This window comes from Sebastes umbrosus, chromosome 20 (genome assembly GCF_015220745.1).
Source record: "Sebastes umbrosus isolate fSebUmb1 chromosome 20, fSebUmb1.pri, whole genome shotgun sequence".
NCBI classification, from domain to species: domain Eukaryota; kingdom Metazoa; phylum Chordata; class Actinopteri; order Perciformes; family Sebastidae; genus Sebastes; species Sebastes umbrosus.
In genome coordinates, this window is record NC_051288.1 from 22,650,330 (window position 1) to 22,668,365 (window position 18,036).

At 39.2% G+C, this 18,036-nt stretch overlaps 1 protein-coding gene across 1 annotated transcript; it reads left to right on the top strand.

The window, feature by feature from the left end:
* The first annotated feature begins 4,434 nt into the window (after positions 1 to 4,434).
* Positions 4,435 to 9,975, top strand: socs3b (suppressor of cytokine signaling 3b). The gene is made up of 3 exons (XM_037755772.1): positions 4,435 to 4,663; positions 6,047 to 6,392; positions 6,475 to 9,975. Exons 2-3 carry the CDS (start codon positions 6,264 to 6,266, stop codon positions 7,015 to 7,017), a joined length of 672 nt encoding a protein of 223 aa, XP_037611700.1. The 5' UTR covers positions 4,435 to 4,663; positions 6,047 to 6,263; the 3' UTR covers positions 7,018 to 9,975.
* The last annotated feature ends 8,061 nt before the right edge of the window (positions 9,976 to 18,036 follow it).

Here is an 18,036-nt window from a genome sequence, read left to right on the forward strand (position 1 = left end):
ACACACTGTAGAAGAGTTAGTTTAGCTCTGAGAATATCTTTGTGCAGAAATAAATACTGCAGCTCAAATCACAAAAAAATAATATATATAATTGGTTGTTTATATATGTTTATGTTTTGTGTGAATTCTTTTAAATGACCTCTAGTGGTCAACCGGCACACTACATTTTAACTACAGTGTTGTAATGTTTTATTAGTCATATTTAATCTGTAGTTAACCTAAAAGGAAGTTATACAAGTATTATTACTATTGTTATTATTATTAGTAATAGTAGTCGTAGTAGTAGCAGTAATAGTAATATAATCTATTTAATTCATTTATTTATTATAATTATTATTATTGTTTTCCTTTATTTATTTATTTTTATTTATTTTTTTCCTCCAATGTCTTTTGACATTGTGTTTGTTTGTGCAGAAAAGAAAATATTATAATTATTACCTTTTTTCCTTTATTTATTTTTTATTTTTATTCATTCATTTATTTATTTGTATTTATTTTTTTTCCTCCAATGTCTTTTGACATTGTGTTTGTTTCCTATGAAAAAAATATTATAATTATTATCTTTTTTCCTTAATTTTTTTATTTTAATTATTTAATCAATTAATTTTATTTTATTTATTTATTTATTTTTGTTTATTTTTTTCCTCCTATGTGTTTTGACATTATCTTATAATTATTATAATTATTATCTTTTTCCATTATTTTTTGATTTTTTGATTTTTTTTATAATTTTTTGATTTATTAATTAATTTATTTATTTATTCCCTCCTATGTCTTTTGACATTATGTTTGTTTGTATGGAAAATAATGATTATCTTTTTCCTTTATTTATTTATTCATTTTCTTCCTATGTCTTTTGACATTATGTTTATCTATATGGAAAAGAAGCATGGCAATATCATGTTTTATTATCTTTGGAAATGATGCCTCACTAGGAAAAAAAACATTTGAATCCGCCCTGATTCGTGTATTCATGGCTTCCAACTGCATTTCTGGTAACACTAGCTTGATCTTTGCCCTAACATGAGGTGTGACCTCGAGCTGCCACCACAGGTTTTCAGTCATGCGTTACAGAGCGTGTAGTGTTCACAGCAGGTGTTTGTTCCAGGAATCTGTCCTGGGACTTTAAACATGCTCCACCCAGTTGATGCTCATTATCGCACTATAATGACTCTATTGGCACGTTAGTTATAATAATTAGTGGCATGGAGAAAACATTAATCACTGTTATTACTGTTGTCATTATAGTTTGTTTGTTTGTTGTAGTAAGAGTGACATAGTTATCTTTGTTCACTTTTATGGCGTCTTCCTCTTTGAAAAAAGAAAAATGAATTGTGTTGTATGCAGTTTATTAAACTACCCAACAGTATATTAACTACTTAATAAAAACCTCAATCCTCAATTAAGTAAGACTTTGAATGCAGGATTTTTGCTCGCAATAGAGTATTTCAGGTCACCAGTATAGCCGGTTGTTGCTCAAGAGCACTTACAGTAAGTCAGTCCCTTCCTGGCACGACTTGCGGGCCTGAGGGACATTATCTTTAAACATTAGCCAGCCTTTAGTAGAAAATGAAATATTTATACTTTCTTTTTTTATTCCCACAGAGGGAGAAACTAACATGTTACAGCACCAGAGACTAAAGGAAATGGATTTAACTATTTAGATCAAGTAAGTAAAATAATTAACTCAAGAATATGACATTTAAAAGTATATTATAGACATTACAATAAATACATTATTGAGCACATATTTGCAGTGGTAGAAAGAAGATGAAGTTCTGTATGTAACATGCATTTTTTTCCTCTTCCTTTCATTTAAATTATTTCTTTCATGCACAAACTTTATATATCTCTAACTTATTGCAGTTGCACTGTAAATTAAGCCCCATCTGTTTTTCAATTAAAAAATAAAATAAAAACAATAAATATATTGCTGCTTACACATTAATGTGGCAGTATAACAAATTGAATAATATATATTTATATTAAAATAACACTCATAAAGCCTAATGTGCATATTACTGATATTACTTCTCTATTTAAGTATAATTTTGCATGCAGGAATTTTACTTGTAACTGAGTATTTTTGCATTGTGGTATTGCTAGTTTACTTAAATAAAGGATCAAGGTATTCAGATTACAAAATATTCTCCCCTTGAATATTTGTGTGAATCAGAATCAGAAATACTTTATTGATCCCCGTTGGGAGAATGAGATGTTACGGTTATACAAAGCATAAAGAAATGTAAGAAAATAGAAATACAGGAGTATGTAACATGTAAATTATGTACATAATGCTGCGATATATAGCAATATATGTAGAGAAATATAAGTAAATAATACAAATAAGAATAAGAAATGAGAAATATGTACAAATATGTGCATCAAACACATGCAATGTATAACCACAGTGTAAATAAGTAAATACAAAATATTAAGAAGTGAGAAAATGTGTTAAATATACATGCAGGAATAAATATGTGAAGAATGAATACGTGCAAACATAATAAATTTGTTGGTGCGTTAAAGATTATAATTTACAGTCTTTAATGCATATTTTTTGTAATATATTCATATCATCTGTCACTTTATGTACATATTTTAATATGTACAAAATTTTGGTGAGGAAAACTGGCATGGCCATTTTCAAAGGGGTCCCTTGACCTCTGACCCCCAGATATGTAAATGAAAATGGGTTCTATGGGTACCCACGAGTCTCCCCTTTACAGACATGCCCACTTTATGATAATCACGTGCAGTTTGGGGCAATATTTGTCATTGTTTTGTGTTGTTAATTGATTTCCAATAATCAATATGTACATACATTGACATAAAGCAGCATATTTGCCCACTCCAATGTTGACAAGAGTATTAAATACTAGAAAAATCTCCCTTTAAGGTACATTTTGAACAGATAAAAAAATGTGTGATTAATTTGCGATTAATCGTGATTAATTATTTTAATCGATTGACAGCCCATAGTATATAGATTTCTTCACTACTTAATCATCCAGTCCATGTATATCCATCCAGTATTTATTACTTTTGTTACCAGAACACTTGACTTGTAGGCCTGTATAGACATTTTATTTTTATTTCTATTATTGCATTTTTATTTTATTGTTGGTCATTATTGGTTCCAAGCTGTTATTTCTATTCTGTGTAAGACAAATTCATGTATGTATATACTTATATATATATATATTTTTTTTATTGGCACTAAAGGTATAGTACAACAGTACAATAAACAAAAAACAAATAAATAATTTATTATTATTATTATTATTATTATTATTATTATTATTATTATTATTATGAATAATAATAATAATAATAATAATAAGGACAAATTCCATGTATGTATATACTTATATAAAAAATGTTATTGGCACAAAAGGTATTGTACAACAGTATGAAAAACAAATAAATAAATTATTAATAGTAATAATAATAATGATAATAATAAGGACAAATTCCATTAATGTATATACTTATATTCCATTTTTTTATTGTCACAAAAGGTATAGTACAACAGTACAATAAACAAAAACTTAATAAATAAATAAATAATAATAATTATTATTATTATTCATATTAATAATAATAATAATAATAATAATAATAATAATAATAATAATAATAAGGACAAATTCGATGTATGTATATACTTATATAAAAAATGTTATTGGCACAAAAGGTATTGTACAACAGTACAAAAAACAAATAAATAAATTATTAATAGTAATAATAATAATAATAATAATAAGGACAAATTCCATTAATGTATATACTTATATTCCATTTTGTATTGGCACAAAAGGTATACTACAACAAAAAACAAATAAGTTAATTATTATTATTATTTTTATAATAATAATAATAATAATAATAATAATAATAATAAAAATAATAAATAAATTGAAAAAATATATAATATCCTAATAATACAGGCACCAAAACAAGATTTAGTGGTTGCTGACACTCAGGTTGCCATGTTGGACTATTGGAATCTGTAGACACATACACATACATATATATATATATATATATATATATATATATATATATATATATATTTATATATATATATATAAATATATATATATATATGTATGTGTATGTGTGTGTGTGTGTGTGTGTGTGTGTGTGTGTGTGTGTGTGTGTGTGTGTGTGTGTGTGTGTGTGTGTGTGTTCACCTTGTGCATGAAGGGAACCCACCAGTACCAGGAAACTCAGCCCAGCAAAGGTCACGCTGATTATTTACTGGCAATCTGCCACCAAGTGGAGAGAGCGCGCGAGCACGTGCGTGTGCGTGTGCTCCCTCCCTCCCCTCCCTGTCCTCTCGCGCTCGCGCGTGCGTGTGTTTACTGGAAAGAAGCTCTGAACGGAGGAGGAGGAGCCTTACGAACATCGAGGCTTTACTCACTGGAAACAACCTCCAGTAACCTTCCTACAACACACACACGGAGACAGACGAGGAGCTGCAGAGGAGCACACATTCCTGCAGCTCAGGAGAACAGAGAAAAAACACTGAAATACTTTTTGGATACTTTTTATTTTTTGGATTTTAATGCCTGAGTTAATAATTCATTTAGCACTACTCTCGGGTAGTTTGCATTGCTTTTCTTTTATTGGCGACGAGCGGCTGCAACATATCCGCAAGGTAAGTTATGGAGACGTTTTACGCACAAAAAGACGCACAAAAGACGCGCTTTACGCACAAAATAGACGCACTTTACGCACGGCTGCTATTTTACATTCTGCTTGGTGCAGTGCAGCCAATGTGATTTTTCTGCTGTTATGCATCAGTATGAATAGTGGACTTCCATTGCAGCAGCTCTCTGCACCGTTATGGCTGCTCCTGCTTCTGTCCCGGTCTTTAATTCCCTCTAGAGGGGATAAAACCGGACTAGACTAGACTAGAAGGGACACCTTTTTGAGTCCCAGTGAAACCGGAGAATGGAGCCTCTGTGGCTCGGCTCGAGCAGCAGCAGTGGGAATAAAGAGTTATTATTATTTAGTGGAGAAAAAAAAAAAAAAAAAAGCGCGCCTGCTGGACTCTTTCTCTCAGTGACCCCGTTTCTTGAAATCCCTTGTTGCGGTACAATCCGATCGAAGACAATTGAAAGCAATCAGGATCCAGTTGCTGTCTGGCTGCTGCACGGTGCAGCAGCAGCAGCAGCAGCAGCAGCAGAGAGTAAGAGAGGATTCATTTAACCTAAATATAAACCTGCCTGCTCGGTCTTGCCTTATGCATTTGTCATAGTCGCCATAACTGCATTTTAATGTGCTCCAGAGTGCATGAAGTTTCATTATATATATTCAAGATTCACATATTGTCACAGGTACAAACGTGTGAAATACTTTTTTGCTGGGAAGCTGCATTAATAATAATAAGTTATATTACATTTACATTACAATTATAAAAGGAAATACTTTGTACAAAGACATATTACATTAAGAACATATACAGGCATATTAAGAACATATACATTAAGAACATATACAGTATAAGATATATTTTTGTGTGAGAAGGTGTCGTATGAATTATCTATTTAAAAGTCTGATGGCCTGAGGGAAAAAACTGTTCCTCAGTCTGCTGGTAACTCACAATTTGGGAAACTCTCGCGAGATGGTTAAGTTTAAGTATTGACCTCGAATAGTTGCGCTGGAATTGCATACTAACAACTAATGTTATTTAGTACACTAAAACAGTGTGTGAGATTTATTAGTATGTCCGAAACCTTAGTACGAAACCAATAGTACGCAAATCGCATACTAACACGCTATTTAGTACACTAAAACAGTATGTGAGATATTTAGTATGTACGCAAATTGCATACCATTTCCGGTGAAATAGTACAGTATTGCAATGCGCTAGCGACGACAAACGCTCATGACAGACGTTGACGGACAGCTCTGTAACGTCAATGACGATTTTAATTTAAGTGTAAGTATCAGTTAGCTATAGGCGTAATATAGCTCTTAAAGAACTCTTTAAAGATATATGTATATATAGATGATCATGTGTTCTCCCTGTCTCCAGCTGTGTTTAGGTGCTCTCTCCCAGCCCCTCTCTGGATGCATCAGACTCCTCTCCCCCGGGGCCCTGGACCCGGTGTGTGACCCCACCGCCCTCGCCCCTCTCCCCGTCTCCTTCCTCTCCAATTCCGCCAAACTCCTTCCCACCTGTCCACCTCGGCACTCCTGTCCTGGGCCCCCTGCCTCTCGACCAGCGGGCGGAGGCAGGGGGCCATGGCGCCATGGTAGCCTTCGGCGGACGCAACCCCCTCGCCATGAGCGGCGTGACCCCTCCGGAGGGCAGGGTTCAGGGTGCAAACTTTACCCCGCATCACTACAAGCCTTTCAGCTCGCACGCACACTACCAGCAGGTCAGAAAAGCAGCTGTGTGTGTGTTATTGAAGTTTAAAAAATGGCACATAATAACAGCAGGTTTTTCTACCTTTTTTTCAGGTGATGCGTGCGTTGCATAAGCTACAGGAGAGCGGGTTTTACTGGGGCGCCGTGGGAGGCCGGGAGGCCAGCTCCCTGCTGCGCTCTGAACCGCCCGGCACCTTCCTGATACGCGACTCCTCGGACCACCACCACTTCTTCACCCTCTCCGTGCAGACATCTCGAGGAACCAAGAACCTGCGCATCCACAGCGAGGGAGGCGGCTTCTTCTTGCAGCCAGACCCCCAAAACACCCAAGAGCCCCCGCAGTTCGATTGCGTGCTGAAACTCATAGCGCACTACATGGGGAAAGGGCCGGACGCCGGACAGAGCAGAGAGGGGGCATGTGGGGGCAACCCGGAGAAGAAGGGGTGCAGCGTTTATCTGATCCACACCAGCGGAGAGAGGATTCCCTTGGAGCTGCAGCGGCCCCTCTCCAGTTCTCTCTCCACGCTGCAGCACATGTGCAGGAGAACCCTGAACAATCTGGGGGGGTCGGACCGAGCCGAGCAGCTCCCGCACACCCTCAGAGACTTCCTGGAGGAGTACGACGCTCCTATATGACTGACAGGAACCGCCGAGGTTCCACAGACCAGTTCTCAATGCGAGTATGCGCACCATCGGATGCTGACCAGAGTTAGCCTTAGATGCCAATGTGAGGTCAGTTTTTTTCAAGACGGACACCGTGTACCTAGAGTCTCCCCGAGGTCTGGGATGAGGATTTAGGTAACCAATGATTACCTCGTCCGTCCTGCCTTGCAAAAAAAACACTGACCACTAATGTGAGTGGCAAGTGAAGCCAGAGGTCAGAGGTCAACGTTTCCTATGACTGACTCAGACGCAGAGCAGAGCCTCGTAGAAGATTAACCCGATTGGTCGATATTAACGACGACGTGATCAATACACACCGCCAGTGATCCCTGTGGGGTTTTAAGAAGAAAACCTCTCCTCTCCTCAAGTCAGCCTGACATTTACAACGCTTCGGATCAACGGACAGAAAGAAAGAGCGGAAAGGTTCAGAGGGGGGTGAGGGAACAGAGAAAAAGGCAAAGTCCAAACGAGGGGCCCAAAGCAGAGTACGTACAGCATTTGTTTGTCTGAGTGTGTTTGTGTGTTGTGGTTGGCACACACATTTCCACTGCTGCTTCCCGCAAATGTTGCCTCATAGAGCGGGCGAGGAAGAGGGGTGGTCATGTACGCTCGCTCCACACACACACAAACACACACACACAGGTACAGCAGCATGTAGGTTTTTGTTAGCATCTTCTGCCGTTTGTTCTCCTCCGTTACCCTTTTCTTCCCTTTGCAAACCTTTTGACAGTGACAGAAAACAGACTGCTGTTGCCAAGACAAAAGCTTGTTACTGAGACAAAAGCCTTGGCACGACACCAAACAAAACAGCAGAACTTATTTTTATCCAGACTGGCTGGAAAAATGTCAGCGACACTGTAAAAGCTCCTCGGGGAATGACGACAATGATGATCCAAGATATTCTGGAGGAGGGGGGGTGAAGAAGGATTGAACCAAGGAGCAAGAAGAGCGGGAAATGGGATTAGGAAAGGGAAATTGAAGAGGACGGAGAGCTGGGAAGGGGGCGAGGGTAGGGGAGAAGGGGGAGGAGACATACTGGTATACAGCTAAACAAAAACATCAATGTGGAGGAAATGATGGGGCTCAACAGGACACTGCTCCTGTAAATATAAACGGTTCGCTAAGATGTGAAAAAGAAAGTTTGTCAGAGTTTTAACTCTGTCTTTTTAGACCAGTTCTTTAACATTATCATCTCTATTTTTTTTGTGTATTGGTGTGTTTGAGTGTCTCTCTCCCTCCTGCTTTTCTGACATTGCCGCTCACGAAGGAGGAAATGAACTGGACAGTTTTAATCCCTGTAACTTTAGAAAGGTTTCTCTTCCCCGTATTACCTTCCATCGTTACCTCTGAACTGAAGCCAGCCCTGTCTCCTAGAAATGGCGTTCCCATACAACTAAACTGCTTCCTCCATTACGCTTGGAAGGAGCCGTATTTTGTTGCAGATTTATGTTTGTAATGATAGTCCATGTCAGGCCGCAGCAGGTGACGTAGTACAACGAGCAACCATTAAATAACCATTCGAGGTCAATGGCTGCGTCCGAAATTGCATACTATGCACTACATATTCAATATCGTTCACGCTTTTGTATGAATAAACAGTAGTATGCATTTTTCAGACGCACTGTAATCGTTTCCACGTCACTTCCTGAGAGCCTCCTTGCAGGTTAAAAGTCGCGTAACCATGGTAACCCGTATCAACCTCATATGACCAAACGATGATTTGTGAGAAGTCTGAACTAGTTTAAAAACTATATTAACCCTTATAGCTAACTAATACTTACACTTAAATTAAAATCGTTATTGACGTTACAGAGCCGTCCGTCAACGTCTGTCATGAACGTTTGTCGTTACTACCGCATTTTATTGTGGGATATTTATGCTGCCGTAGTGTCCAGCGTTTGCATACTGTAATATTTCACCGGAAATGGTATGCAATTTGCGTACATACTAAATATCTCACATACTGTTTTAGTGTACTAAATAACATGTTAGTATGCAATTTCAGCGCAACTATACAAGGTCAATACTTAAACTTAACCATCTCGCGAGAGTTTCCCAAATTGTGAGCTAGCTCCTCGACATGACCATGAACGTTACGTGGTATAATAACGAGTATAACAAGCGAGAAAGTCCACACTGGGCGGATGGGAGGGGTGGAGGACTTTCACCCAGGAGACCGCTGTTCGTGAAACTAAAACTCAACATTTTCGTAGGTAGCTGCTGTTTTTTTACTAAACCTAACTAAGTAGTTTTGTTGTGTTTTATTTCAATTTACAGCGTTAACCACATTTTTAAATTGCGACCGTGATCCAGGAGAAAACACATTTCTCTCTAAACGTAATAGAGAAAACAGTTTAGTTGTATGGGAAAGTCATTTTTTAGGAGACGTAGCTGCAGGAGTTGGTCTTGTCTGTCTGAATGTCAAGGGAACACAAGACTTCCTTAAAGTGATTCTTTAACAAAAAGCCTTTTGTAAAACAAAGATTTGATCATTTGTTGTGTCTGTGTTTGACCAGTGCTCATACTTACCTGTGATCCATATTGGAGTGGTAGCCTTTTTCACATCATTAAACTGTGTGATCTCATGTGGCCACTTGAGACAAGAGCGCTGAAATATTACCATAGTGATACTTTATTTTTATTTTTTTTGGTCAAATCTCAGTCTTATTTTCTCACATCAACACCAAGTTTGTTTGTTTTTTACATGTGTTGCACCATTGGACCACACATGTATGTGAATCATTCTGTCTTTTGTAAAGACTCTCTCGCAAAAAGGCTGGCCACTAGTCTGGCAAAATACAAGCTGTAATATCTGAAATGACAAAGCATTACAAGAAAAAAAAATAAATGAAAAGGAAACGTTGCACATATTTATATTTCTAAAATATTTCAATAATTTATATTAAAGAGCACTATTTTTACAAAAGTCAATGCATTTGCCCTGTGTGTTTGTTTCTCTTTCCTCTCTTCTTACTTCACTGAGTCAATATTGACTGCTAACTTACCGTAATGTATTGTTAAAGCAGTATTCCAGCAAGGCCCGGCCTCATGGCCAGATTATTACCTGACAAATGGGATTTCCTAGTTAAACAAAGCGCTGTTTATTTAGTCGGCAGGCTTTGTAAAGAGCCACGCCGCCGCTATACGTTCATCATAGGGTTAAAATTACTGCAATCATCACTTCTTGTTTTCTTCGCTATAGAGCATTGTGGGTAAATTCCAGAGAACATATGGGAAGGGGTGTGGGCTCAATTTGTCAGACATGCCCTGCAGATGTACACAACACTCAGTAACAAAGGGATTCCCAGAAGCACGCAGTTTTACACACACACACACACACACACACACACACACACACACACACACTTTGACACAGCAGTTACTGTGTGGAGAGCTCACTTTGGGCTGGACCTAACTGGAAAGGAATGCAGCCGGGTTTTATACATCCTGCCCGAGGGGCTGTGAGTGAGGATGGTGTCCTCTAGAGAGAGTGTGTGTGTATGTGGATGTATGTGTGTGTGTGTGTGTGTGAGGTCAAATAGGTGAAAGGGTCCACGTGGAGGAGATTTATGACGGTCTGTGGTTTTAGTGTGCAGCCAATGCACAATGTGTGTGTGTGTGTGCGTGTGCGTGTGTGTAGATTGCTGTTGGTAAAATTAAGCAGGAGGTGAGTTTCTTCATTTCTATATGCCACACACACACACATGCACACACACACACACACACACACCTACACACAGTTCCCATTCCCTGCATACCTAGTGTTCTGTCTGAGGCTGGCTTCCAGGAAATGAGGCACTTTAATTGAGTTGAGTTTTTACGGCTTGACTGGTGATAGTGTGTGTGTGTGTACGAGAGAGAGCGAATGAGGTGTCTTTGTGTGAGTCTATGTGTGTGTGTGTGTGTGTGTGTGTGTGTGTATGTGAGGGAGAGAGAGAGAGATGGGGGACTCCACCTGAAGAGACTAGAATTAAAAAAAAAAGCAAAATGATGCAGAAAGAGCACCGAGTTCAGCTCAGAAATATGACGTGAAAGTGAAGACAGTTTTTAAGTAGAGACGGGTAATAATACAGTGTATATATATATATATATATATATATATATAAAATGCATCACACCATTCACCATGCCTCTATGGTAGATAAGACATGATGCAGTGCCCTCTAGGGTGGCCTTAAGTGGAGAAAACATGATAAAGTACCCTCTAGGGTGCCCTTTCAGTCTAGAAAACAAGATCCTTCTCCTTTCCAATAGAGAAAACGTGATGCAGTGCCATCTAGGGTGCCTTCCAGTAGAGAAAACGAGATGCAATGCCTTCTAGGATGCCCTTAAGTGGAGAAAACATGATAAAATGCCCTCTAGGGTGCCCTTAAGTGGAGAAAACACGATAAAGTACCCTCTAGGGTGCCCTTTCAGTCTAGAAAACAAGATCCTTCTCCTTCCCAATAGAGAAAACGTGATGCAGTGCCATCTAGGGTGCCTTCCAGTAGAGAAAACGAGATGCAATGCCTTCTAGGATGGCCTTAAGTGGAGAAAACATGATAAAGTACCCTTTAGGGTGCCCTTTCAGTAGAGAAAACAAGATGCATCTCCCTTTCAGTAGATGAAACAAGATGCAGTACCCTCTAGGGTGCCTTTCAGTAGAGAAAACAAGATGTAGTGCCTTCTAGGGTGCCCTTAAGTGGAGAAAACGTGATGCAGTTCCCTTCCAGTAGAGAAAACAAGATGCAGTTCCCTTCCAGTAGAGGAAACGTGATGCAGTGCCTTCTAGGGTGGCCTTAAGTGGAGAAAACACGATAAAGTGCCCTCTAGAATGGCCTTAAAATTGAGAAGCTGCGATGAAGTGCCATGTAGGCCTGCCCTACATGCTAGAAAACCTTCAGTGCGTTGGTGCCCCACCGCATGCAGCTGGTAAACCTTTTTTATTTTTTTTGTCGCCCTGCCCCTCAGACAGCCTGAGTCCGCCACTATCTGGATACAAGCCAGCCACAGAGCTCTGGAAGTGCAACGTTTAACAACTGTTTTTACAGCTTACCTCAGTGCAGGTAATTACAATGATTCAAAAGCTCTGCTCCATAGTTCCTTATTTTTGCTATGACACTTACAGGAAAATATGTGTGTCGAAAGTTGCTGTTTGTACGCTTGTGTGTGTGTGTGTGTGTGTGTGTGTGTGTGTGTGTGACTATATTTGTTTATGGGAGGAAGACTGAGCAATTACAGACAAAAAATGACGTAGATGAAGAGACAAACAGAAATGAGTGAGCCTTCTTCCCAAAATCCAACCAGAATAATCCAGTTTTACACACAAACACACACATTGTCTAAATAAGCCAGCTCAGCTCACTATGACTCATTTTATGTTCCCCATCGTTGCCTGGTTAGCGGGGCTGGAATATTTTTGCCTGTATCCTGACTTCTTCGCTCCTCTCGTGAATCTCACACACTCATAGAAAGTCTTTCCACCGTGATTCATTTTTTCGGGTAATGACTTGCCGCTCAACAGTTGTCAACAGCGTCCCAGCGGCCAAGCACAACACCCAGAAACAACTGAGCTCGGCTGCTTGGAGTCTTTTCAACAATCAAAACTAAAGTTTGTCTCCTCATAGCTTCGAGATGAGGAAGCAAGTTGAGCAATGAGGACGAATGTTTTCAAACTGATAACATTCTTGCAGTCTGATTAAAATCTGTGTGTTAATAACAGTTTCATTTCACTTTTGAGTCGGTGCCAATGTCAACGGTGTGAAGCCTAGAAGGTGGAAAGAATATTAAAGGTTTTAGGAGTATACCCTTGCAACGAGCAACCCACAGTGGTCTTCCAGGAAGGAGCTCCGGTTTGCTGATTATTCCTTCCAGGAAGGCTTTTTGTTGGCTGATCTGCGTTTATAGGAAAGACGTTTGGTTGGCCCATCAGCTCGAGTATTGTCACAGCCGCTTCTGATAAAGCCAGACCAGCTTCCAGGAAACCAGAGATTTACCCTCCAGCATTCCATCATTCCTCCACCATCAGCGCACAGAGGGAAAGAGAGGGAGCAGGAGGGGTATAACAGGGACATGGATCAATAAAAACCATATGGGAAGCATACAGATAGCACTCAAAAACGTCTGCATGTATGTATTCATGTGTGTGTGTGTGCGTGCATGAGCCTGTAAAGTCAGTCTTGACCTGCACTCACTGACCAGCTCATTGTGACACATTCAAACCACAATATTTTTCTAAGCTGACTACACCACCATCCCCCCTACACACACACACACTCTGCAGCATTTGAGAGTCATTGTGACTAACTCAAATCATCACTGAAATGATTTTCCCGTAACACCTGGATAGCCTAGCGGATGGGCGTGCCTCTGCTGTTACTGGCTGTTAGAACAAAGACCTGGGATGACCTGAAACGTACAAAACAGGTTGTAAAAGTGCAGTCGGTGTTGTGGTAGACAGTCGCATTGTTTAACAGGAGGTGGATTTCTGCTGCTGTTTTTTGCTCTCCATTCACAGCTGTGCGAGCGAGCGTAGCGGCGGAGATGCCAAATGACTTACTGTAACGGCATGGACTCGGACCAAACCCCTCCAACACTCTCAGGTGTCACTGTGTCCCCTCAGCCAGCAAACAAGCAAGACTGCATCATATTTGAACTTGAGACTGCAGCAGACACACACTCGTACGTAAAAGCACTAGCATATGCACATACATATGTGGTGAGTAAGGGGTTTTTGGTTACGAATGATTGGCAACGCCCATGAGTACGATGGAGTATTATGTCCACATTGAGGAAAAATAAAGAAATCTGAGATTTCGAGAATAAAGTCATAATATTATGAGAATAAAGTCATTGGTTTACGAGAACAAAAGTTGTAATATTATGAGAATAAAGTCATAAGTTTACAAGAAAAAAAGTCGTAATATTATGAGAATAAAGTCATAAGTTTACGAGAAAAAAGCCATAGTATTACGAGAATAAAGTCATACATTTACGAGAAAAAAGCCGTAGTATTATGAGAATAAAGTCATTGGTTTACGAGAAAAAATACGTAATATTATGAGAATAAAGTCGGAAGTTTACGAGAAAAAAGCCGTAGTATTATGAGAATAAAGTCATTGGTTTACGAGAAAAAAGACGTTATATTATGAGAATAAAATCAGAAGTTTACGAGAACAAAAGTTGTAATATTATGAGAATAAAGTCATAAGTTTACGAGAAAAAAGCCGTAGTATTACGAGAATAAAGTCATAAGCATCTTGTGAAGTTATACTTTAGTATAGGTTTCACAAATAACCAAATACTTCATCTTTTGGTACATCAACACCACATCATCATCAGTATCAGGACCTTGCAAAGATTGTGCCAGAAACTGCTTTTCTTCTGAAAAAAAAAACCACACGGACCTGATGGGGAAATTACCTCTTTTGTGGAGGTGGAAATTACCTTTTTGCTCGTAAAGTTATGACTTTATTCTCGTAATATTACGAAATAGTATGACTTTATTCTCATTAAGTTACGACTTTTTTCTCGTAATATTATGACTTTATTCTTTTTCCCCTCAATGGGGCCCTAATACTCCGTCGTACATGATTTACCTACAATCATGGGAGAAATACTCCTTTAAGAAAATGCAACAGTGCTACAAATGAAAGTAATGCATTCACAAACTGTTTTAATAGTTACCGATTATTAGTAAAATAAACTCAAGTGACAAATGTAAAAGTACTCATTGTGAGAAGTTTTGTTATTATTGTCTAAGATCAGCTGACAAAAGAAAGACAGAAAGAGAAACAAACAATAGAAGGAATGAAATGAAGCGAAGACGCAAAACAATTGAGGTAAGAAGGAAAGTAATCCGGTCTTACGGGAAGGTGTATAAATAGCACGACACTACAAAAACATTCCACGTGTCATGAGTTTGCATCTTTTCATGTGTCATTTGTACAGCACGCAACAAAACTATGGTCACCTGACGTCCGCAGTTAGGTTTAGGAAACAAAATCACTTAATTTTAAGAAAAACGTCATGGTTGGGGGCTTGAAATAAGTACGTGAACTATAAATACGTACAGAAACTACGTAACATAAGTATGGAAAACACGTCACAAACGTAACTTACAAAACAGAACGCCGGTCTCAAACACCGGTCTCCTGGTTAAAAGTTGTGTGTTTGTTGGACACATGGAAGGATGCATTTTCATGTTTGTTCATTTTCAGTTTCTTTATGCTTATTTTATCCCATTACGTTATAAAGGTGATTCTGATAAGAAGTAAAGACGATCGGTAAACATGTCTGTCGTATCTTCCCAAAGAAGGAGCGTGTCGTACGGTTTTATTGTTTAGCACCTGACTGACAAGGACACATGGTTTGTTTATGTTTCGCTTCTTACTATAATTGATAAGAAGTGACTTTATAATGTAGTTTCATTGTTTTTGCTTGTGAATGATGAAGAGTGAATGGTATGTGTGTGTAAGCGAGCAAACCTACCAGCATCCTTTTCTCAAAATGAACACTGTTTTTTTTCATAGTATTCAGGGAAGCTTTGAAGGCACAGATTAGTGGATAGATTTCAAACTTGGATACAGAATTTAGACACTAAATATAGATAAATAGTGGAGGCAATAATAGTGCACTATGTAGTAAATAAGGAGGCATTTTGGACACAGCACATGATTGTCAGCACCAGATTGCGTTGTAATCCATCCAGCTGTTGAGTTTTCACTCAAGAGGGTGATGTTAACCTGCTGATGCTGATGGAGTACAAAATCAGGGAATCACTAGGATTCATCCTCTGAGGAACATGAATGTCAGAACATGATTTCATGGCAATTCATTGAATAGGTGTCGAGGTATTTCAGCCTGAACCAAAGTGGTTTCCACTTCTGTTTACCTGTCAGCACACACACAAACCCTGTCTATCTATAAGTCAACTTTACTACAGCAGTAGTATGTGATTGTGAGGATGTCGGTCTCTGGCCGTGAGTCAGTTACATAATAAAGAGGCGGCTAACATCAAAGCGGCTCCGCTGCCCTTTGGCGTTTCCTTATCAGTACTCCACACTGGATCAAATCATTAACCGACTCCCTGAAGCTACACGTGCAGCAACAGCTGATCAGAGTCAGATAAAGATCTTTAAACCAAAACAGATTTTGTTTCACTCGATTTTAAAAAGGTTTTCATAGCAAATTAAAACCGACAGAAGCCGTCAATCCATAACTGGACGTTTTCAATACGAACAGAGGCGCTTTTTTCTGCCAATAACTGGCTCTGTTTTGTTTCAACAAGGATCCAATCGGATTAAACTGGCCTCAATGCTGCACCGAGTCCTTTCAGCCATTGCCATAATATAACAAATGACACTTCTCAGGCTCAGTGAGTGTGTGTTTGCATACTTAAGTGATTGTGAGAACAACCCGCTCATTAAAAACTAATCATTACGCTATTTAAATACTCCATTCCCTGCAATAGGTGGACACATAAACACCATCTCTCTGTGTTTTCAATGTGAAGGATTGTTCCTGAAAGAAGGAAACAGGGGGTCCGCTGTGTGTGTGTGTGTGTGCATAACAGCATCTGAATGCAGGAGCCAATCAGAGAGCGGTATAGACACTGAGCCCCCCAAGTACTGCTGGTTTATAGGGCTCAGCTTCAGAGAAGTCACATGACTTCCCAGAGAGAGAGCGAGAGAGAGAGAGAGATGGAGAGAGAGAGAGAGGGAGAGGAGAGGGCAATGTGGGAAAGGGTGAAGAGGAGAAGGAGGAGGAGTGAAGAGAGGGTCAGGAGGGTGACAGGAACGCTGCAAGGGGTGAACTGAAGGTCTGGTAAATGAATGGAGAAAGGAGAAAGGAGGTAGAAGAAAGAGAGATGCGACTGTTCTCGGAAGTGAAATTGTACATGCGGGTGATGGTCTATAATTACAGCTGAATGAACAGAACGACTGAGAGAGGAGAAGTCAGTGTGAGTGAATGAATGGAGGGTGAGATGAATGAGGCGATAGTGGCTGCCGTTGATTACTACAGCGGGTAATCTTGATGGTCTGGTTAATCCTGCCTCATACTGTCATACAATAACTACCTTCACCACAGAGCTTAAAGGGACAGTTCACCCCAAAAAAAAGTTCTCATAAACCACATGTGGTGGATAATTAATGCGTAGACGTTCTGAGGCTTCGATGGAAGTAAATTAAATTTAGTTTTGAGCACTCAAAGCATTTTTAAATCCTTTGTGTCTTTCTATAGAAGCAATTTTCTGATTACTATGATCCATCTGTTTTCATTGGGACTATTTATTTGGGAGAAAGTGGTTCCAATGAAAACTGTAAGTGAAGTGATTTTTCAAACGTCATTTTTTAATACTCGGAGGACCACTATGATGTCATTCCATTCGCTTCCATAGAATCGGGGTGGAGACAGGGCTGGCTTAAGGCATATGCCATATAGGCGGTCGTCTAAGGTGGCACTTTCCTCATTTTCTGCATAAAGGTAAGAAAGAAAGAAAGAAACACACTTTTCAACCCTGTAACTCTCGTTGTAGTGAAACTGACTAAACACTTTTAAGCCAACAATATCAGGGATCCAAAAGGGCAAGGGCCGGCCGTGGGTGGTGACAAGAATATCTCAAAACTCTGTAAACACAACCAAAACTAAATGTCGTGGAAGCATGCTTGGGGTTCATGTTTTGGGTCCCCTGAAGTTGAATCTTAACGCTGCAGCACACAGTGATACTTTAGAGCAAGGATGCCCAAACGATTTCCCTCGGAGGGCCAAAAACTGGAACTCAATGGTGGGCCCCGGGTCAAAAGAGAACACCTATTGTGATGCAAAATGGTGCTAGGATCCCAAGTTTTTAGCTTTTGCATATTTAACCCCTTAAAACTCACCTGCTGATTACAGTTGTGCTTATTTCCGGTCATACCCAATTTATGCAATTAACATGACTTAAAATGTATCCTAACTTTGGAGCGTTATTTTAACATCCTTCTCAACAAGCTAACATGACATGGTTGGTAC